At 41.7% G+C, this 23757-nt stretch overlaps 1 protein-coding gene across 1 annotated transcript; it reads left to right on the plus strand.

Annotated features, from left to right (window-relative positions):
- The first annotated feature begins 1483 nt into the window (after positions 1 to 1483).
- On the plus strand, positions 1484 to 7878 carry LOC112250850 (follistatin-related protein 3). The gene is made up of 5 exons (XM_024421336.2): positions 1484 to 1716; positions 3240 to 3425; positions 5465 to 5680; positions 5813 to 6040; positions 6203 to 7878. Exons 1-5 carry the CDS (start codon positions 1641 to 1643, stop codon positions 6253 to 6255), a joined length of 759 nt encoding a protein of 252 aa, XP_024277104.1. The 5' UTR covers positions 1484 to 1640; the 3' UTR covers positions 6256 to 7878.
- Positions 7879 to 23757: the final 15879 nt, after the last annotated feature.

The following is a 23757-nucleotide window of genomic DNA, read 5'->3' on the forward strand; positions in this document are numbered from 1 at the left end:
AGTCATATAGCTTTGAGAAAACCCTAGATTCCACACATACTTTAATTTCATGCTGTTTCACAACATTTCTCCAACTTGAAAGGTCCCATCAGTATTGCTTTACCATAGAGTACATAAATAATGGAGATTTGAAGTGGTTAGTCTGGGTTGTCATGCACTGGCCTCATTATCTGTGTGGCCCAATGATCCAAACCATGTGAGCTGCTGCAGTGACCCAGTGCTCCAGCCCACCCACTGCACCACTCTGACGGGACTGCATTCCTGCTGTGCCCTAGGGTCTCTGTACAGCAACAGAAGGCAACATCATTCATCACAACTTACAGCAACAGCATGTGCTACTTTAATTTTCTCCACCATCAAAGGGACTACATTAATGCCAGAGACAGACAGATGGGAAGATTGACACAACTTTGGCTCCCAAGCAACATCATACTCCACAGAAGACAGAGGCAGTGAGAGGGGACAGGAGAAAGAAAGGAGCCAGAGAGGGGGGGCTGAAAGGTATTTCATTTCCACAGAAATCAATTGACTAGCAGCCAGATGTGTCCATGTAGACCACAAGGACGGCTCTCTGATAAACAACCAGGGATCCAGGGCTGCAGGAGGAATGATAGAGGCATACATGTGGCTAAAATGGGTCTCACTCTGCCATACTCACTTAGGGGTTCTATCGGTGAGTGCCAGACAGCGTTACGGATCAACTGATTACATGTATTACAAGTAATCAGTTACATGTAATTTGATTGCAAAAAAAAAAATCTAACTGTAGTTACTTAACCAGCGGAAATATTGTAAGCAGATTACAGATACTTTTGAATAACTTGATAATTCCTTCAATTCAGAAAGGATGTCGTTGAGAGAGAGAAAAAACATTATGACGCCTTTCTGTTTTCTCAATGACATTATATAAACTGAAATATCACGTAAATATTCAGACCCTTTACTCAGCACTTTGTTGAAGCACATTTGGCAGCGATTACAGCCTTGAGTCTTCTTTGGTATGACGCTACAAGCTTGGCACACCTGTATTTGGGGAGTTTCTCCCATTCTCTCCAGATCCTCCCAAGCTCTGTCAAGTTGGATGGGGAGCGTTGCTCACAGAAATGTGATATTGTTCTTATTGATTATAGCTAACATTGTCCACAGAGCAAATTATCTCTATGTAACACAATTGAAAGCTGAAAAGTGCTAGTGGTTCTACATTATTTGAAATATTTATATGGAAAGAAATGATGTATTACTTATTTCCATATAATAATTTAAAATGATACAAAACCAATTTGAAATGTGGTATGCCTACTTTACAATCACAATAACATTATCAGAAGATGCATGGTGCAGTTACATCTGTTGCACTCTGGTGAGGGGACGTCTCACGTAGAAAACTGTCCGTTCCAGCATTTTAACTGGCTGAGACCATTGCCTATCCCAGCAGCATAACTCAGTGGGTTAGGCCTAAATATCTATAAAGAGGGGAACAACATCACTTACAACACATTCATTCACTTAAGAGAGAGAACTCTGCGAACTTCACCATTGGCAAGTTCAAAACATTTGAAACCATTTGCAAAAGGACAAACACGTTTTTTTGCAAGTTTTGCCACAACTTTTATTTTAGAACTTTTTATTTTCTTGTCACCATGGGCTTTTTGACTGCTCTTTTCGGTATGACACTTGTTGCTTTGTGTCAAATCTTTGGCAGTTACCATGTAAATGGTGAGTAAAGCTTTTCAAATGTATTTTCTAATAAATTATGTTTTATACATTATGATTCATTATGAACGTTTTTCTAAAAAAAATAATAGTCTAACTTTATTAGTTTATGTTTAAACGTTATTCAAAGTTTTGTATCATTCAAAATTGATAGTAAAGAAATGTATAATGAAAACAAACCAACTAAAGCCATACTTTTGCTCGCTTGATACTGAGAATTCTATATTTACAGAGTGCAGGTGCACATGGTGTTACTACAGCTTAATAATAATGTATGTATTACATACAGTTAGCTACTTCATCACTGGTTGGAATTAGTATACAGAACTGCATTTATGGATTCCAAAGTAATTTTAATGTCTCATTTTGGCTACTATTATTTTTTAAACAATATGAGAGATGTGTAAGTGATGAGTTCTAAAACCTATAAACAAAACTCTATGACAGTGCAACAGCAGGTCTCTATTCTCCTGTCTGAATTGGTGTATTAAATGCTGGTAAAGTGTATTGTGTGTGGAGAGAGAGGTCAGCCAGGTCTGACTATGACTGGTCTGGTCCATTCAGCCCACTTTGATGTAGAGTCCTGAATGTTGTACAAGTGGGCTCTGGCTCTGAAGTCAACTGAAGTGGGCTATTTGTATTTCCTGGAGGCCATTGTATACATTCAATTATAAACTGGGTGATTCGAGCACTGAAAGTTGATTGGCTATCAGACCGTATACCACGAGTATGACAAAACATTTATTTTTAAGGCTCTAATTACGTTGGTAACCAGTTTATAATACCAATAAGGCACCTCTGGGGTTTATGTTAAATATATATTTACATTTTTGGGGTTTGTTACTTTCACCCATTTTTCTCCCCATTTTCGTGGTATCCAGTTGGTAGTTACAGTCTTGTCTCATTGCTGCAACTCCCGTACGAAATTCGGAGAGAAGCCACGCATCCTCCGAAACACAACCCAACCAAGGTTCTTGACACAATGCTCACTTAACCCGGAAGTCAGCCGCACCAATGTGTCGGAGGAAACACCGTGTACCTGGCGACCGGGTCAGCGTGCACTGCGCCCGGCCCACTACAGGAGTCACTAGTGTGCGATAGGACAAGGACATCCCTGGCGGCCAAACCCTCCTCTAACCCGGACTACCCTGGGCCAATTGTGCACCACCCCATGGGTCTCCCAGTCATGGCCGGCTGCGACAGAGCCTGGACTCAAACCCAGAATCTCTAGTGGCACAGCTAGCACTGCGATACAGTGCCTTAGACCACTTAGACCACACTTGCGAGGCCTGAGGTTTGTGATGGCCAATATACCATGGCTAAGGGCTGTATCCAGACACTCCATTTTGCATTGTGCAGAAAAACGGCCCTTAGCCATGGTATATTGGCCATATTCCACACCTCCTTGGGCCTTATTGCTCAAGTATGTCTACTTTAAGTATCTCAATCTTGTGAAGTCATGTATGTCAAGTATGTATGAAAAAATCCAACTCAACGTGTTTTTGTGTTTGTTGTGGTGTGTTCAGCGGGGATGTGCTGGCTGCAGCAGAGCCAGGAGCAGCGCTGTGACATGGTGCTGATGCGTGGGGTCAGCAGGGAGGAATGCTGCGCCGGGGGCCGTCTAGACACGGCCTGGTCCAACACCAGTCTGCCCATCAATGAGGTCAGCCTGCTGGGCTTCCTGGGAATCGTGTCCTGCAAACTCTGCAAAGGTAGATCATATTTAATAGATCATATATAATACATAGCAACATAACTGAAAATGAATGAAGCAAAGAAGTTTAGGGCTCACATTTGAGTATAGCTCCAAATGGCAGCTCATATGGCCATAACCAGATCACCTGTCTTCTTCTTGGGATAACTTTGATCCAAATGGAATTTCCAAGCTAAGTTGATTTCCAGAGGTCTCTTATAAGTTTTTTGAAAACTTAGCTGTGGATCGGGGCCAGGCGTTCCATCTAACTCTGTCCAGCTGTCTTGAGTCGCTCCCACTATTGGAAGCCTTGGCCAGGTATTCAGGTTCACTCAAGGATATTTATTCCTGTTTTTAGGAGCTAAGGCACCTGAACATGTGCATGTGATCTCTGGTCAGGGTATAGATTATTATTTTAAGCCATGTGAGGATGATTAGTGTCAGCAAAGCTGAAGCCAAATACCAATTGCTACCAAATACCAATTGAATCATGGATTCAAAATGCAGTAGCATTCCTGCCAACTAGTGTATGATGGATCATGTTTTTTTCTTTCAATGGAGATTAAGTCTATTCCAGCATGCTGTTTATTACCAAAACGGTATGAGCCAAATCAACAGCAGCATTAGAATGACATGTCAGCATAAGGGAACAATGAAATGTTCTCATTAATAACATGACGCTTCAATGATAAGTGAATGAACTCAAGTGATCCAGAATGAGAAGCAGACAAGTTATAAAAGACAAGCTATAAAATTCAATCATTTAGCTGCATTTGTATCTCTCCATCGAGAGGCTGGTCTACCACAATGGAATTGTTCACTAATATATCTCCTCAAAGTTGCAGCACAAGTGAATGACATTGAAAAATTTGAATAAATGGGAAATAACCTTCCTCCTCCTCCCTCCTCTAATTCACTCTGCATGAATTATTTCCCAATGCTGGCTGGGACACAGGCCTGGTTTGCCTCCCCTCAGAGAAAAAAAAACACATTCCTGTTTACCACAGGAGAAATGTCTGCCACATGCCCAGACGTCTGTTCCTCATAATATGGAGCACTATTTGGATCATTAGTCCAACTGAAAGAACAAAACTAAAGCATCAATGTACATGTGATACTGTGGGGAAGTGCTGTTCTATTATCATACTGTAGCACTCCCTGTCAGACTCAGACTGAACCTCCACAGTGGGTCCTCTTGGGGCTACTGATTTCCAGTGGTTCAAAGCATTCCTGGGTGTTGACTAGATCTCCATGACTGGCCTATCTGTCTATCTGTATTGATTTGTGAAAATGTATAAAATCATAACCGGCTGCCAGTAAAGCCGGACCAAAACATAACAGAAAAAGGGAACTGCTTGGATTCCCTGGAAGGGAGGGGGACAAATCTAATACTTGTGTGAGAATCCCAGAGGTAGCAGAGTTGGCCTCTTTGGAGATGGAGAATAACAGGATATTAAAGCAAGTGCTCGTGGAGAAAGGAAATAAAGTCCTGCTTTTTTACAGGATCTCAGGGATCAGGGCCGAACATCACTCTGTATCAGGATCAAACAGGTCCCGAGAAGCCTGTTGAAAAGTGACGATGGTATCTGTGTTGTTTTAGGGTTACAGTACTAGGAGACTTCCTATTGACCTGGCTGGGCCTTGGACAGTCTACTAGTGTCCGTTTAGCCCGCGTTTCCTCCTGCCACATCTGTCAGCCTGTAAAACCCAGTGACAGGCCTTTGAACTGGCTCGGTCTGCTCGAACACCCTCCATCCATCTATGAGACTTAGCCCATTGCAGGGATCCATTCCACTGTCATGGAAACAGGCACAACCTCAGACACATTCCTACAGACTAGACATCCTCGAGCATGACCATAAACAAAATATGTGTTTATTGCAAATGTTTTGCTGGATGAATCATGCTGCGGTGAAGGCAACATTTTTCATCCATTTTATTCTGTTCTGTGGAGAATGAATCTTGAGCATCAGCTGATCTGGATCACTTGATGACAGAACATTGAATGTAAGTTAACGCTTTGACAATAATACTGACTTTCTACTCTATGTTGGGCAGAGACCTGTGATGGTGTGAAATGCGGCCCAGGGAAGGTGTGTAAGATGATGGTTGGACGTCCTCAGTGTGTGTGTTCTCCTGACTGCACTAACATCTCCATAAAGCATGCTGTGTGTGGGAGCGATGGGAAGTCCTACCGTGATGAGTGTGCTCTGCTGATGGCCCGCTGTAAGGGCCACCCTGATCTGGAGGTCATGTACCAGGGAGAATGCAAAAGTGAGGACACCTGTGCTTCAAACAAGTTATCTTGCGTATGTCAGCAGTTTGGTTATTTCAAGTACTCATTGTGCTACTGAAGCAATATTACACACAATATCGGATACAAATATGTGTCCATGTTCTGTCCAGAGTCGTGCTCCAACGTGGTGTGCCCGGGTACCCACACCTGTGTGACGGACCAGACTAACAGTGCCCACTGTGTCATGTGCCGCATGACCCCCTGCCCAATACCGCTGAAGTCCGAGGTGCCTATCTGTGGCAATGACAACATCACCTACCCCAGCGCCTGCCACCTCCGCAGAGCCACCTGCTTTCTGGGGCGCTCCATAGGAGTGCGTCACTATGGCAACTGCTCTAGTAAGTCCCCTTACCTTTCCTGATCTGTCAACACAGCCTAAGTATAGAAATGAATAAACAACCTCAATTAATTTTCTAGTGACTTTAGATATTTAGTACTTTGCATTGATTTGGCATGTGTTGGCTGTGCTTGATATTTTTGTCTTGGGTTCTCTCTCTCAGGTGTTCCGAGGAACAGTATGGATTTGGAGGGCAGTGAGGAGAATTCACTCTAGAGGGACAGTTCTGGTGTGGTCCACCTGGTACTACAGTCCACCTGGTACTACAGTCCACCTGGTACTACAGTCCACCTGGTAAGAAGATTTCCAAGAGATCACCTTCGATAGGTTGTTGTCCCGCTGTTCACTCCCCAAGCTCTGATTGATGTTGACATCATTTTTACAATCACCTATCCCCTCCATCTCTACCACCTGTACATAGAATGACGATACATTTGATGTGGGAGAACCTGCTGGAAGAAACCATTTTTATTCCAAAAGGAAACCAATACTGCATTTGTTGATGCATGCAATGTATGTTAAATGGGATGATTTGCTCGTAAAACTGTGGAAACAGATGAAAGGCGTATATCTTAAAAAATAAATATCTAGTCGACTTTGAGTAGAGGAAGATATGTGTATATTGTAAATAAATACCACTACTATTTATTGGAGAAGGTATCAAATCTGTTATATTTATGTTTTTACTCTGTATTCAAATCCATATATCCATAGGTCAGCTTTTACAAAAAAATGTATTTATTGTATTTTGTTTTCAGATGTACATGTATTTCAATGGCCACTGACATTCTTTTATTTCAGAGAGTTGTTTTTATTTTTGTGTTTTTTCATATCCCTACATGAAGTGCGTTAGTCCCCTAAAAGCAACATGGCAAGCAACCTCAATTTGTTTGGTTACTGGATACCACATTTAGTATATGTCAGTCATGTGAAGTCATGTATGTCAAGTATGTTTCAGTCTTTGTTTGGTTACTGGATACCACATTTAGTATATGTCAGTCATGTGAAGTCATGTATGTCAAGTATGTTTCAGTCTTTGTTTGGTTACTGGATACCACATTTAGTATATGTCAGTCATGTGAAGTCATGTATGTCAAGTATGTTTCAGTCTTTGTTTGGAGGTGAGGGAAGACTCAGCCAAAACAAAGTATACAGCATGTCTCCTCTTGCTCTGCCTACACCAGAGTATGATACTGTTTACGCTGGAGCCCAATCAAAACTCTGAGCCACCCGCTGATTGCTGAAATTAAAAGTTTAGTTCTGTCTGCAGCAGTTTTATTAGGCTGTTTGTTTGACACCAAGCCTTTACAATACCTCCACTGTTGAAGTCTTGGCTTTGTTTATTTCATATGTTTGTAGGTCATACGAGTTCAATATAATGCCATTCGGGTTGTTGAATACACCATAACAGTGGAACTGAAAAATCTGACAAATGTTGTTAGCCTTATCAAATTGAAAACAGAATCAAATTTGTCTGGGAATGCCAAATGACCTCAAGTTAACTCACCGGATCCCCAGACTTTGCAGCTGAATATATCTGTTCAATGTTGAAATACTGTCAACCATTTGAACCAAATGGGCAGATAGCTATTTGTAAATAGCTATTGGTTATTGTAATGTGAATGAATAGTACTTCCCATTTATCTAGATGATTTAATTGATTTTGGGATAAAAAATAAATAAATACATACTGTTGTTGAACAATTAAAAGTACTTTATTTGAAATACAACTCCATTTCATGTACATGTACCAGTGTACCTACTGTGAAATTTAAATGATCAATGTATCTTCTTATTTTTGTATTTTTGTACTCTCAACATAAACTATACTATTTGTCACGAGGCCTCTTTCATTTCTGGTGCAACTTAAATTCAGCACAAATGAGAAACACCTGTTACACAAGTCAGAATTGTCTCATTGGCAATTACAAGGAGTGGAATGTTAGCTAAAGAAAATGGTACTCAGGCTATGGTCTCTCTGGTTTAGTGTATAATTCCAGAAAGGCTTTGTCCTACCCTCTGTTATTAACTCTCTATCATACAATATATAACTTACAGTACAGGCACTGCATGCACAGTAATTACCATTCTATATGTAATGTTTACATGCCTTTTGCCAGTCTAAAAATACACACAATAGTAAAGAAATGTATCAATGGCAGTCATTGCAAGCCTCATGTGGCTGCGTGACAAGCTTATATGCACAGCATCTATCACTTACTGCCAAAAGGAGGTCGCGTTCATGATTATGAACTGTGGTGAACTGTCCACGTTAACTACCCTCACAGAAGAGCAGCAGGTGGGCTAGAGTGATGGACGGCTTTTACTATGCTGCAGCCTCTGTTCGTGCAATGGCCCTGGCGCCTGACAGCCCACTGACAGGCCTCAGAGGAGAGGAGAGGAGACCAGAGGAGAGGGGCGGTGGAGCATCAAAGCAGGGGGACAGGCCCCCGTTTCCTGTCCCTGTGGAGCCTCCTCTGGAGGAGAGGAGGTGGGTGAGGTGAGAGACAGAGGGCCACTGACTGACTCACTTTTCTGTATGAAATACCTTCCTTGTTTTCCTTACTCTGACTGAGAGCCACTCCTGGACTGACTGGGCCAGCATCTGGTTTAACTTTGGGAGATGTTTATATTCTGATCCAAGCACCCTTTTATTACATTGGGAAAGGACTTAAATGTTTAGCAATAACAATGCCATCGAAAAGTGGTTGTTTTTCTGATATGCATCTTATTTCTTGTTCTACAATTTCTCTGCTCTAAATTATGTTCTTTCATTTTCTGTTTTCTAATGAAATGATGACATAGCGGGAAGAATGTGTGACGCTGCTAACCCATTCCATTTAGCCTAGTTCACTGAGTTCTGGTACAAACTTTAATGGCCTGATGATCTTGTCATCAGCAACCAAGACCTGACCTCAATGTGATCCAATGGCATGCACCACTCAATAATGCCAGCTCAGTTTTTCATATAGTGATAATTGGCATATAAAAGTTTTTTCCACAGGCTATTCTATATTACAGTTAAGTGCCGAAAGGCCAAAAATGGAAGGAATTTAAAGTAAAGTTTAATTATGGAGAGAGCATGGGAAAATGTAAACGCTTTAATGCGGTGGTTTCCAGACTGTTTTGGGGATGTGACCCATCTAAAGCCTTTTCAATGTCTTGTGACCCACCCAATAAACAAAACCAATGTTTCTGGCACCAATCAAGACTAAACTGTGACCCAAAGGAATATCTGTAACCAAACAGTAGAACAGAAAACAAATGTATTGTCAATTAGTTGAAAATTAAATGTTTTTCAGCCTCTCCCAACACTTGAGATACCAGAGGAGGCTGGTGGGAGGAGATATAGAGGGATGGGCAATGGCTGGATTGGAATTCATGGAACGGTATCAAACACATCTAACATATGAAAACCACAATTCCATTCCAGACATTACAATGAGCCTGTCCTCCTATAGCTCGTCCCACCAGCCTCCACTGCCGGACACACACACATGTCGAGAAGCACAGGGTCAGCAGCAGTACAGTGCCCCTGGATGGAGAGCAATTGTGGGGGGTTAAGTGTCTTGCTCAAGGGCACAACGGCAGGAAATGGTACATGGGATCAGAGACCAGCAGCCTTCCAGCTGCCAGTTCACATTCATTCACATTTTTGTGTTGCCCGGCCTGGGGCTTGCGATTCGTAGCACACCATGATCACATGCTCCACAGAGCAATCTGTTTTCTACACATAAGGGGCTGTTCTGAAGGCCACTTCCTGAATGGAGGGAGTGGGACTGAGTGTGTAATCCTGCTGTAGATGATGCGTCATGCAAATCCGTGGGTTTTCCCAGAACACACTGCTCTTTTGCTCTGAATCTAACAGATGCACATGGCACAAATCCCTCTGTCAGGAGCTCCAACTGAAATGTTTAGACTTTCAAACAAACACTTGTAGCAACTAAGTGTACACACTCAAGTTTGAGAGCTGTTGGGTCCATCCATTTTGATCATACACAAGTCCTCATAGCTCTTTCTCCATGCCTATTTTTGTATGTTTTTCGTCGTCATGGTGCGTCATTTCCTACAGTCGACTGACAACTTCCAGTAAGTTACGCCCAATAGTTTGATCGACATAGACGTCTTGACAAAAACATGCTGGAGCTCGCAAAGAGACCACCCACTCTCCACATCACACCACTTGATTTTAAACAGCCCCAACCTCACAGCTGAAACTAATTGATATACAGTGCCTTCGGAAAGTATTCAGACCCCTTGACTTTTTCCACATTTTGTTACACTGCAGCCCTATTCTAAAATGTATTCAATAAAAAAGATTCCTCAGCAATCTACACAGAATAACCCATAATAACAAAGAAAAAACAGGTTTTTAGACATTTTTACCTAAGTATTCAGACCCTTTGCTATGAGACTCGAAATTGAGCTCAGGTGCATCCTGTTTCCATTGATCATCCTTGAGATGTTTCTACAACTTGATTGGAGTCCTCCTGTGGTAAATTCAATTGTTTGGACATGATTTGGAAAGGCACACACCTGTCTATATAAGGCCCCCCAGTTGACAGTGCATGTCAGAGTAAAAACCAAGCCATGAGGTCGAAGGAATTGTCCGTACAGCCCCGAGACAGGATTGTGTCGAGGCACAATTTCTGCAGCATTAAAGGACCCCAAGAACACAGTGACCTCCATCCTTCTTAAATGGAAGACGTTTGGAACCATCAAGACTCTTCCTAGAGCTGGCCACCCGGCCAAACTGAGCAATCGAGGAAGAAGGGCCTTGGTCAGGGAGGGTACAAAGAGCCCGATGGTCACTCTGACAGAGCTCTAGAGTTCCTCTGTGGAGATGGGAGAACCTTTCAGAAAGACAACCATCTCTGCAGCACTCCACCAATCAGGCCTTTATGGTAGAGTGGCCAGCCGGAAGCCACTCCTCAGTAAAAGGCACCTGACAGCCCCCTTGGAGTTTGCCAAAAGGCACCAAAAAACTATCAGACAATGAGAAACAAGATTCTCTGGTCTGATGAAACTAAGATTGAACTCTTTGGCCTGAATGCCAAGCGTCACGTCTGGAGGAAACCTGGCACCATCCCTACGGTGAAGCATGATGGTGGCAGCATCATGCAGTGGAGATGTTTTTCAGCAGCAGGGACTGGGAGACTAGTCAGGATAGAGGAAAAGATGAATGGATCAAAGTACAGAGAGATCCTTGATTAAAACCTGCTCAGGACCTCAGACTGGGGTGAAGGTTCACCTTCCAACAGGACAACTCTAAGCACAGAGCTAAGGCAATGCAGAAGAGGCTTTGGGACAAGTCTCTTCATGTACTTGAGTGGCCCAGCCAGAGCCTGGACTTGAACCCGATCTCACATCTTTGGAGAGACCTGAAAATAGCTGTGCAGCGACGCTCCCCATCCAACCTGACAGAGCTTGAGAGGATCTGTAGAGAAGAATGGGAGAAACTCCCCTAATACAGGTGTGCCAAGCTTGTAGCATCATACCCAAGACTTGATGCTCTAATCGCTGCCAAAGGTGCTTCAACAAAGTATTGAGTAAAGGGTCTGAATACTTATGTAAATGTGATGTTTCAGTTTTTAAAATGTTATATATTAGCAAAAAAAATTACAAACCAGTTTTTGCTTCGTTAAAATATTGAGGGAACCTAATAAAATAGTCAAATATAATGTCTGTGCCTTAATAAATATATAAAATATTACCTTTTTGAACTAGTAACATAGTAGACAACTATTTTAGTATGTGATGAACACCTGTCTTTGAGTCTGTTTGCAATTGGCTTCAAGTACAGCAAGATATGTACCCTTTGACTCCATCATTACGTTGTCAACATAAACTTGTCATCCACTGTGCCACCACTAGGCTAACATATCACTCCACCTGCACCATTAAACACCAGCAGTGCCCTGTTAGCAATTGAGGGCCATGCTTTCAATTGCGGGGGGATAATCAGACCATCAAGACAAGAGATCAACAGATTTGGGAAGTTGCGCAAAAAGTTAATTGTCCCCAATTATGCAACTTTTCTTTTCCTGGATGCGTCTACTGGGACAGCCTGACCCCTGACCCCTGACTGTGTCTGTGTGTGGTCTGATTAAGTCAGTGGAGACAGCAGCTGGATTTGCTGGAGTGTGATTATTAGCAAAATATTACAGCTGTGACAAACAACCACTTAATTGTTTGGTCTAGGAATGGGATAGTATTATTGTTGATTGACCCTCTGCACCCTGTGTTGACAAGGTCACTGATTGAACCCAGGTGCGGGCACAGGTTGAATGCGTCATTGGGGGAAGTTATGTTAACTGAATGTTCCCAGTCTTACCCAAAGTCAACTTACGCAACTGAGTAGATCTGTACATATGTTGTTTCTTACACCATCAGCAACATCACTGCCCTACAGTGGGTGGGCTGCCCTCGGGTGGGCTGCCCTCGGTGGGCTGCCCTCGGTGGGCTAATTTAGACACAGGTAGAAACTATTTTATAAACGTTGGCTCAAGAGAGGGCCAAAATGCCTGCATATTTGTCATAGATAGTTGGTTGTATTCATTCACAGAAGTCATGCATAACCTTTTGACAAGTGTACATTCAGCAGCATAAATCAACGTTTCGAAGATACAAGCAAACAGTGATAATGTATATCAACTTGATAGATTAACCACAAGGACCCAACTAGATAGCAAAAGTAACTGCAGAGAATTCCCTTCTCATCAGAAGGGAACAATGTACCCCTAGTGAACTCCTGTGGCCATATGGAATCTATTTCCTCTGACTATTACACACATCTCTGCAACAGACTTATGGTGAGGGAGTTCTAGACTGGAGGACTGCCTGCCTGCATGCCTGCTTGCCTCTGCCCTGATAACATCTGTCCCGGCTCAGTGCAGGAGCGTGTCGACAATAACAGTCTGACGCACTAGCCCCACTATGTATCTCCTCCACCATCTACAGTACCAGTCAAACGTTTGGACACTCCTAATCATTGAAGGGTTTTTCTTTATTTTAACTATTTTCTACATTATGGAATAATAGTGAAGAAATCAAAACTATAAAATAAACATATGGAATCATGTAGTAACCAAAAAAAGTGTTAAACAAATCTAAATATATTTTAGATGTTAGATTCTTCAAAGTAGCCACCCTTTGCCTTGATGACAGCTTTGCACACATATGTATTAGTTCATAGTTTTGATGTCTTCACTATTATTCCACATTGTAGAAAATAGTCAAAAGAAAGAAAAACCCTTGAATGCATAGGTGAGTCCAAACTTTTGACTGGTACTATATATTGTTGTTGCTCTTTTGTTAATTGTATTGTTTTCACCCCACTCAGCCTTTTGACACATACTGTATGCTGTGTCTAACACAGTGGACAAAATAAAGTTCTTAAATGGTTCTTCCTTAGCACTTGACGTTCCTTGGAGAACTCTTGCCCAATAAGGAACCTTGATATGGCATCTACGGTTCTTCAGAAATTCTAAAAGGTCTTTGAAATGTATGGAAACCTGCAGATGTGTCCCTTTCATAGCACATAGCAAATTGGCCAGTGTTAAGGAGTGTTGATTTTTCCATGTAACATTTCTAGTGTTGATTCAGGAGTTAAATTAACACCGTAAAGAGTTAAATCAACACTCTTTGCTGTAAAATAACCCCAGTGTTGGTATTAATAACCAGAGTTCAACCAAAACCACGCCCAACATTAGCAGACTTCCCAGCATGCTCTATTGCAGGTAGATTTTTTGAATTGTTTGTTTCAATATCAGTGGCGATTTTAGTATGTATATCTTAGTGGGGCAAAAAAAATAAAATAGATGCATTCCAGCAAAGCCACTACACAACACAACACTGAACAATACATTAATTCCACTATAACGGTGACAAGTGGTGCCCACAAACTGTTAGGGCCGACATAAAGCTGTTCCCCCGCTACGCCTGGCTATCAGTGCAGCCTCCTCTTGCAGTGAAAAAGTTCATTCAGCCTCATTTACTGCCTTTTTAAAAACCATAGCTGATATGGCTGACTTGCTTAAATAAATATGGTTTCTACTGACTCCTTGTGGATTTGTGTAACTCGATAAAAAAACATTTTCTCCTTCAATAATAATGAATGCCGACATGAGTTTTGACTCTTGAACCATACGCAAACATGATTATATTTATGTTCAGTAGATTCATAATGTTTGTTCTTATATCATTAACACTAAGCTCTAGTTATAAGTAAGTGCAAGAAAACGAGCTGTGAAGAGTTAGGCCTTCGTTCAGCACCTTCAAAATGGACACAGACAGAGATTCAGGTAGGTGTTAGTTCAGATAAATTTATTAATTTAATTTGACTCTTCTTTAAGTCACCAGAGATAGAGAGAGCGAGAGAGAGAGAGATGCTGTTAGCCTACTATTTGAAGTATATTATTAGACCTATATGGTCTAAAAAGGAAGGAAAATACTATCACAAGGACATACTTTATAGAGAATAGGCTTATACCGAAGCACAGACAGCACATTGCGCAAACAAAATAATCCTCACAATATAAACTGGAATTACATGGGTTTATAACTGAACTTTCACTGGAAAACATGGTTACAGACCCAAAAACATTATAATATCACCTCCTCGTGGAGAAAAGCCCCACCTTCCTTGAATGACAGGTTGCCACTGTTCAATATCTATGTTTATGCATGTACATTGATTGATTAATTAATCTTATTCTACACAAATATAAAGAGCATCATTTTTTAGAAACTAGTCCAATCTGACGGCGTTTAGACAGGCAGCTCAATTCTGATATTTTTTCCACTAATTGGTCTTTTGACCAATCACATCAGATCTTTTCACATCAACTCTTCTACAGAGCTGATCTGATGGGTCAAAAGACTAATCTGTGCAAAAAAGATCCGAATTGGTCTGCCTGTCTAAACGCAGCGTAAATTAGTTGGACTTATTGCACCCGTTACTTAAATGGTTATTCCAGTTTAGATGCTTTAGGTAGTCTCATATCTTAGTCTTCCCAACCATGGCAGTCATTTTGAATGCAGGTTGAGGGTGAATATCTGAACTCTGGCTGGATTCCAATAGGAATTACACTTCACTTTGCAAGCCAACATAATGTGACTTGCAGGCCCGATGATGCCTAAAACCTATGAATTTCAGGCCACTGAATATGGGTAAAACTAGGCCATCATATAAGGCTGTATTAAATATTGTAAGTAAATTATTGTCTTAAATAATTTTATTTGAATGATTACATATTCACCTAGGATATAATGGTGAAGGCCACAGAACTGAAACTGAATGACTGCAAAAGCAATGTCTCTGTCACTAGCAAACACAGTCATGGGTGGTACTGCTAACTATAAAATTCACTCGAAAAGGCACCCTGGGAAATATGCAAATAGGGATCTGAATCTGTCTGCTGTGGCCCTCTGCCGCCGTTCCTCACCATAGTGACCTGGTTCCGAGATTAGGGATGGAGGCACACTTTGTGTTCACACTCATGTCTTAGACATGTCCAGGGAAGACTGTAATAATGTGTTAGTGAATCAATGAGTCATAAAGTCACTCTCAAACTACCATGATATCAAGATCTCTTGGGTATTGCAAGAGCATGTGCAGAGAGTGACTAAGATCAAATTTACTATGACAGAGGAGATTGGATTTTTGTTGCTAATTGTGCACACATGTTATTGCAGACCACACTGACGTCTATATTTCCTTAGCTGTATAATGATGTAATTGCCAAAGCTAATGGACTATTGCAGTGCGGCCAGTGTGTATGACACAGAGTCTAGTCACACAATGGAAAACACTGGATGAGCTGAGCAAAGAGAAGATCTCATGGCCTGGAATTAGTTTGGCAGACAATCCACACTGCCTAACCTGTGTTTAAGTGGCACTTTAATTTATGTGTTGAGGAGTTTTATGTCTGTCTTGACTTGTTGGGCACAACTCTTTCCTTAACTACTGACATATTTCAACTCTGGGACTCACTTCTGGGATTTTACAGTGTGATGCTCAGCTCTTGTGACGCATGGCTTCCGCCAGCATGTGTAGGAGAGGGATCTTGTTCAGTGGGAGCAAAAATAAGTGACGCATGCATGACTAAGAGGGCCAGGAAATGTGCTACTGCTGTATGTCTAGATACTCGGGGGCGAGAGGAACTGTGCAGGGCATTCCCTGCTGGAGTGTCTGGAACAACTCTTTGGGGTGACAGTCGTCCTACCTGCATGCCCAGGGCAATGGCTTGCCAATACACTAAATATTTTTCTGTTCCTCTGACTGTACCAGCGATGCTGTTCCTAAAGGACCTGTCTGGAGATTTCTATTACCATCTGTACTTAGATAAATGGCATAGAAACACACGTAAAGTACACTGCTGCCCTATGTGCCTTTAGAAAGTATTCAAACCACTTTACTTTTTCCACATGTTGATACGTTACAGCATTATTCTAAAATGGATTCAACAAATACAAATCCACAGCAATCTACACAGAATACCCCATCATGACAAAGCAAAAACAGGTTTTCAGACATTTTTGCAAAGGTATTAAGTATTAAAATTAAAAACTGAAAACCATTATTTACATAGAGTTGAACTCAGATTCACAATTCCTGACATTTAATCCTGGTAAAAATTCCCTTTCTTAGGTCAGTTAGGATCACAACTTTATTTTAAGAATGTGAAATGTCAGAAAAATAGTAGAGAGAATGATTTATTTCAGCTTTTATTTCTTTCATTACATTCCCAGGGGGTCAGAAGTTTACATACACTCAATTAGTATTTGGTAGCATTGCCGTTAAATTGTTTAACTTGGGGCAAATGTTATCGGGTAGCCTTCCACAAGCTTCCCACAATAAGTTGGTTGAATTTTGGCCCATTCCTCCTGACAGAGCTGGTGTATTTGAGTCAGGTTTGTAGGCCTCCTTGGTCGCACACACCTTTTCAGTTCTGCCCACACATTTTCTATAGGATTGAGGTCAGGGCTTTGTGATGGCCACTCCAATACCTTGACTTTGTTGTCCTTAAGCCATTTTGCCACAACTTTGGAAGTATGCTTGGGGTCATTGTCCATTTGGAAGACCCATTTGGAAGTCCCAAGCTTTAACTTCTTGACTGATGTCTTGAGATGTTGCTTCAATATATCCACATAATTTTCCATCCTCATGATGCCATCTATTTTGTCAAGTGCACCAGTCCCTCCTGCAGCAAAGCACCCCCACAACATGATGCTGCCACCCCCGTGCTTCACGGTTGGGATGGTGTTCTTCGGCTTGCAAGCCTCCCTCTTTTTCCTCCAAAAATAACGATGATCATTATGGCCTAACAGTTCTATTTTTGTTTCATCAGACCAGAGGACATTTCTCCAAAAGTACAATCTTTTTTGGTTTTGGAGCAGTGGCTTCTTCCTTGCTGAGCGGCCTTTCAGGTTATTTTGATATAGGACTCGTTTTAATGTGGATATAGATACGTTTGTACCTGTTTCCTCCAGCATCTTCACAGGGTCCTTTGCTGTTGTTCTGGGATTGATTTGCACATATCGCACCAAAGTACGTTCATCTCTAGGAGACAGAACGCGTCTCCTTCCTGAGCGGTATGACGGCTGCGTGGTTCCATGGTGTTTATACTTGCATACTATTGTTTGTACATATGAACGTGGTACCTTCAGGCATTTGGAAATTGTTCCCAAGGATGAACCGGACTTGTGGAGGTCTACAATTTGTGGAGGTGTGGAGGTCTAGGCTGATTTCTTTTTATTTTCCCATGATGTCAAGCAAAGAGGCACTGAGTTTGAAGGTAGGCCTTGAAATACATCCACAGGTACACCTCCAATTCACTCAAATGATGTCAATTAGCCTATCAGAAGATTCTAAAGCCAAGACATCATTTTCTGGAATTTTCTAAGCTGTTTAACGGCACAGTCAACTTAGTGTATGTAAACTTCTGACCCACTGGAATTGTGATACAGTGAATTAGAAGTGAAATTATCTGTCTGTTAACAATTGTTGGAAAAATTACTTGTGTCATGTAGATGTCCTAATCGACTTGCCAAAACTATAGTTTGTTAACAAGAAACGTGTGGAGTGGTTGAAAGCAAGTTTTAATGACTCCAACCTAAGTGTATGTCAACTTCTGACTTCAACTGTAAGTATTCAGACCCTTTGCTATGAGACTCGAAATTGAACTCAGGTGCATCCTGTTTCCATTGATCATCCTTGAGATGTTTCTACGAATTGATTGGAGTCCTCCTGTGGTGAATTCAATTGATTGGACATGATTTGGAAAGGCACACAACTTTCTATATAAGGTCCCGCAGCTGACAGTGCATGTCAGAGCAAAAACCAAGCCGTGAGGTCGAAGGAATTGTCCATAGAGCTCTGACACAGGATTGAGTTGAGGCACAGATCTGGGGAAGGGTACCAAAACATTTCTGCAGCATTGATGGTCCCCAAGAACGCAGTGGCCTCTATCATTCTTAAATGGAAGAAGTTGGGAACCACCAAGACTCTTCCTAGAGCTGGCCGCCTGGCCAAACTAGGCAATCGAGGGAGAAGGGCCTTGGTCAGGGAAGGGATCAAGAACCCGATGGTCACTCTGACAGAGGTCTAGAGTTCCTCTGTGGAGATGGGAGAACCTTCCAGAAAGACAACCATCTCTGCAGCACTCTACCAATCAGGCCTTTATGGTAGAGTGGCTAGATGGAAGCCACTACTCAGTAAAAGGCACATGACAGCCCGCTTGGAGCTTGCCAAAAGGCACCTAAAGACTCTCAGACATTGAAAAACAAGATTCTCTGGTCTGATGAAACCAAAATTGAACTCTTTGGCCTGAATGCCAAGCGTCACATCTGGAGTAAACCAGGCACCATCACTACGGTGAAGTATGGTGGTGGCAGCATCATGCTTTGGGGGTGTTTTTCAGAGGCAGAGACGGGTATACTAGTCAAGATCGAGGCAGAGATTAATGGAGCAAAGTACAGAGATCCTTGATTAAAACCTGCTCCAGAGCGCACAGAACCTCAGACTGGTGCGAAGGGTCACCTTCCAACAAGACAATGACCCTAAGCACAGAGCCAAGATAACGCAGGAGTGGCTTCGGGACAAGTCTCTGAATATCCTTCAGTGGCCTGGCCAGAGCCCGGACTTTAACCAGATCAAACATATGTGGAGAGACCTGAAAATAGTTTTGCAGCAATGCTCCCCATCCAACCTGAGAGGGTATGCAGAGAAGAATGGGAGAACCATCCCCAAATACAGGTGTGCCAAGCTTGCCAAGCACACTCAAGAAGACGCAAGGATGTAATTTCTGCCAAAGGTGCTTTAACAAGGTACTGAGTAAAGGGTCTGAATACTTAATAAATGTCATATTTCTATTTTTAATTTTTAATAAATTAGCAAACATTTCTTAAAACCTTTTAACCTTGTTATTAAGGGGTATTATGTGTACAGTCGTTGCCAAAAGTTTTGAGAATGACACAAATATTAATTTCCACGAAGTTTAATGCTTTACTGTCTTTAGATATTTTTGTCAGATGTTACTATGGAATACTGAAGTATAATTACAAGCATTTCATAAATGTCAAAGGCTTTTATTGACAATGAAGTTGAAGTTGATGCAAAGAGTCAATATTTGCAGTGTTGACCCTTCTTTTTCAAGACCTCTGCAATCTGTCCTGGCATGCTGTTAATGAACCTTTTTCTTCTGGGCGACATCCTGACTGATGGCAGCCCATTCTTGCATAATCAATGCTTGGAGATTGTCAGAATTTGTGGGGTATTGTTTGTCCACCCGCCTCTTGAGGATTGACCACAAGTTCTCAATGGGATTATGGTCTGGGGAGTTTCCTGGCCATGGATCCAAAATATCGATGTTTTGTTCCCCGAGCCACTTAGTTATCACTTTTGCCTTATGCTGGAAAAGGCATTGTTCCTCACCAAACTGTTCCTGGATGGCTGGGAGAAGTTGCTCTCGGAGAATGTGTTGGTACCATTCTTTATTCATGGCTGTGTTCTTAGGCAAAATTGTGAGTGAGTCCACTCCCTTGGCTGAGAAGCAACCCCACACATGAATGGTCTTGGGATGCTTTACTGTTGGCATGACACAGGACTGATGGTAGCGCTCACCATGTCTTCTCCAGACAAACTTTTTTACGGATGCCCCAAACAATCGGTAAGGGGATTCAGCAGAGAAAATGACTTTACCCCAGTCCTCAGCAGTCCAATCCCTGTACCTTTTGCAGAATATCAGTCTGTCCCTGGTGCTTTTCCTGGGGAGAAGTGGCTTCTTTTCTGCCCTTCTTGACACCAGGCCATCCTCAAAGTCTTCGCCTCACTGTGCATGCAGATGCACTCACACCTGCCTGCTGCCATTCCTGAGCAAGCTCTGTACTAGTGGTGCCCCGATCCCGCAGCTGAATCAACTTCAGGAGTCGGTCCTGGCGCTTGCTGGACTTTCTTGGGCACCCTGAATCCAATTTCACAACAATTGAACCGCTCTTCTTGAAGTTCTTGATGATCCGATAAATGGTTGATTTAGGTGCAATCTTACTGGCAGCAATATCCTTGCCTGTGAAGCCCTTTTTGTGCAAAGCAATGATGACAGCACGTGTTTCCTTGCAGGAAACCATGGTTGACAGAGGAAGAACAATGATTCCAAGCACCACCCTCCTTTTGAAGCTTCCAGTCTGTTATTCGAACTCAATCAGCATGACAGACAGCCTTGTCCTCGTCAACACTCACACCTGTGTTAACGAGAGAATCACTGACATGATGTCAGCTGGTCCTTTTGTGGCAGGGCTGAAATGCAGTGGAAATGTTTTGGGGGGATTCCGTTCATTTGCATGGCAAAGAGGGACTTTGTAATTAATTGCAATTCATCTGATCACTCTTCATAACATTCTGGAGTATATGCAAATTGCCATCAAACAAACTCAGGCAACAGACTTTGTGAAAATTAATATTTGTGTCATTCTCAAAACTTTTGGCCACGACTATGGATTGATGACGGGAAAACAACAATTTAATACATTTTATAATAAGCCTGGAACGTTACAAAATGTAGAAAAAGTCAAGGGGTTTGAATACTTTCTGAAGGCACTGTATATAGGCATGGTATCACTGGTCACTTTAATAATGGTTACTTACTAATTTACTCATTTCATATGTATATAACACTCTGACATTGCTCGACCTAATATTTATATATTAATTGCATTATTTTACTTTTAGATTTGTGTGTATTGTTGTGAATTGTTAGATACTACTGCACTGTTGGAGCAAGGAAAACAAGGATTTCGCTTCACCCGCAATAACATCTGCTATATATGTGTATGTGACCAATAAAATTTGATTTGATTTATTACAGTGTTAATCCATCCCATTTACTCTAGGCCCGGGCTTCTAATAATTAGCAGGTTGATGAGCTGATGCAGGTTAGTTACAACTGTGGTTAGAGCGAAAAACCTACAGGAGGGTAGCTCTCCAGGAACAGCCCTGCTCTAGGCATACACACATTTTGAGCTATTCAGCATATTTCATATTGAACTGCTGCCTGTCACCATATCTTACTTCTACATGACTCAGGGACACCCTAAAATACTTGAATGGTAAGCTCAGTTCTATTTTCAACACTTATCAATTCAATATCTCAACCCCATATTACTTCGGTGGCATGATCAGAGGGCTCGCTCAGTCTTGCATTGTTTCCAACAGCTCACATGACCTGTCTCTGACCCTGGTCTGCTCAGTCTGCTCACAGACACTCCCCAGATTTAAGTGCAACAATGAATATTGGATTGCAGCGATGGCACACTGGGGAGCAGGGAGGCAATAGCTTACCTCAGCAACTTAGACATAGCAACCTTAGTGCTATCAGACCTCTATTCACAGCCCATAGAACAGAAGTGCCCCTCCAGTTCCAACAGTGATCAGACACCACAGGATACAGGACCGGAGCTGTGGACTAACTGACTGGGTTACTATGTATTTCCTATGGGCAGAACATTTCATCCACATTAAATCCTATCACTGTAAAAATGTTCTCAGTTGATAAAGAGAAGCAGTCCTTGTATTAAACTAACTAATGTGATAGAAAATATTTTAAAAGGCATAACTACCCACAAGGCTGTAAAGGCCATGACAATTTGTATATTAGGCTGGGCAATTTATACATTGTGTTTACTATGCCATTTTTCTAATTAGTTTTAAAGGTATATTGGCAATAAAATGGCAACTGTATTTAGTCCAAATCAATCAAAAGTATCCTAGTTTGACTTCATTTAATGTTGATGTATTTTATTACAAGGCTTCATTCTGGGTCTATGGCTTTAAGACTTCTGTGTTTGCAAAACCATAATGGTTTCGGTATGGTAGGAGTATGAAATAACACATCAAATCAGCCGAGCAGATTCGAGAGCTGGGATTGGCTAGAGGACAGTCAGGCGGAAACTCCTACTTACTCTCAACATGTGGTGCCAAATACTGGAGATTTGTCTCAAGGTAGCACAGTAAACTCAATACCCCTGGATGCTGGAGTGATACAGTATCTTACAAAGCTGCCAGAGCTGACCATAAATCACTGCTGTTATGGCTCTCTGGAGATAACATTAAAGCTACCTGTGAAAGAGTGAAATATTAAAGGAGAAGTATTTTTCATCTCCAAAATAAAAACAGACCTGCATAGTGCCCTGGGTCTTATCAATCAATCTCTCCTCTTTAACATAACTACAAGACCACCTGGGCAGTGCAATCTTGAAAATGATTTAAAATTTGATGTTTGAACTACACTGAACAAAAATATAAACGCAACATGTTAAGTGTTGGTCCCATGATTCATGAGCTGAAATACAAGATCCCAGAAATGTTCCATTCGCACTAAAAGCTTAATTCCCTCAAATGTTGTGCACAAATTTGTTTACATCCCTGTTAGTGAGCATTTATTCTTTGCCAAGATAATCCATCCACCAGACAGGTGTGGCATATCAAAAAGCTGATTAAACAGCATGGTCATTACACAGGTGCACCTTGTGCTGGGGGACAATGAATTGTCACTCTAAAATGTGCAGTTTTATCACACAGCACAATGCCACAGTTGTCTCAAGGTTTGACTGCAGGAATGTCCACCAAGCTGTTGCCAGAAAATGTCATGTTCATTTCTCTACCATAAGCTGCCTCCAACATAGTTTTAGACATTTTGGCAGTGCGTCCAACCCGCCTCACAACCGCAGACCATGTGTATGGCGTAATGTTGGCGAGCCGTTTGCTGATGTCAATGTTGTGAACAGAGTTCCCCATGTTGGCGGTGGGGTTATGATATGGGCAGATATAAGCTATGGACAACGAACACAATTGCATTTTATCAATGGCAATTTGAATGGACAAAAATACCGTGACAAGATCATTTTGAGGCCCATTTCTTTTAAGGTACAGTATATGTGACCAACAGATGGGTATCTTTATTCCCAGTCATGTGAAATCTATAGATTAGGGCCTAATGAATTTATTTAAATTGGCTGATTTCCTCATATGAACTGTAAATTGTTGAGCATAACGTTTATATTTTTGTTCAGTATATTATGTACATTGACACCAGATAAATACATCCAAACTATCAACTTTGTATATCTAAAATATCTCTGAAACCCACAGCTTGTCAAATCCAATGATGCGTATATATAAACCCTGGAATGAGTCATGCTATGCATTGGCCAATTAGAGGC

This window comes from Oncorhynchus tshawytscha, linkage group LG05 (assembly GCF_018296145.1).
Source record: "Oncorhynchus tshawytscha isolate Ot180627B linkage group LG05, Otsh_v2.0, whole genome shotgun sequence".
Taxonomy (NCBI): Eukaryota; Metazoa; Chordata; class Actinopteri; order Salmoniformes; family Salmonidae; genus Oncorhynchus; species Oncorhynchus tshawytscha.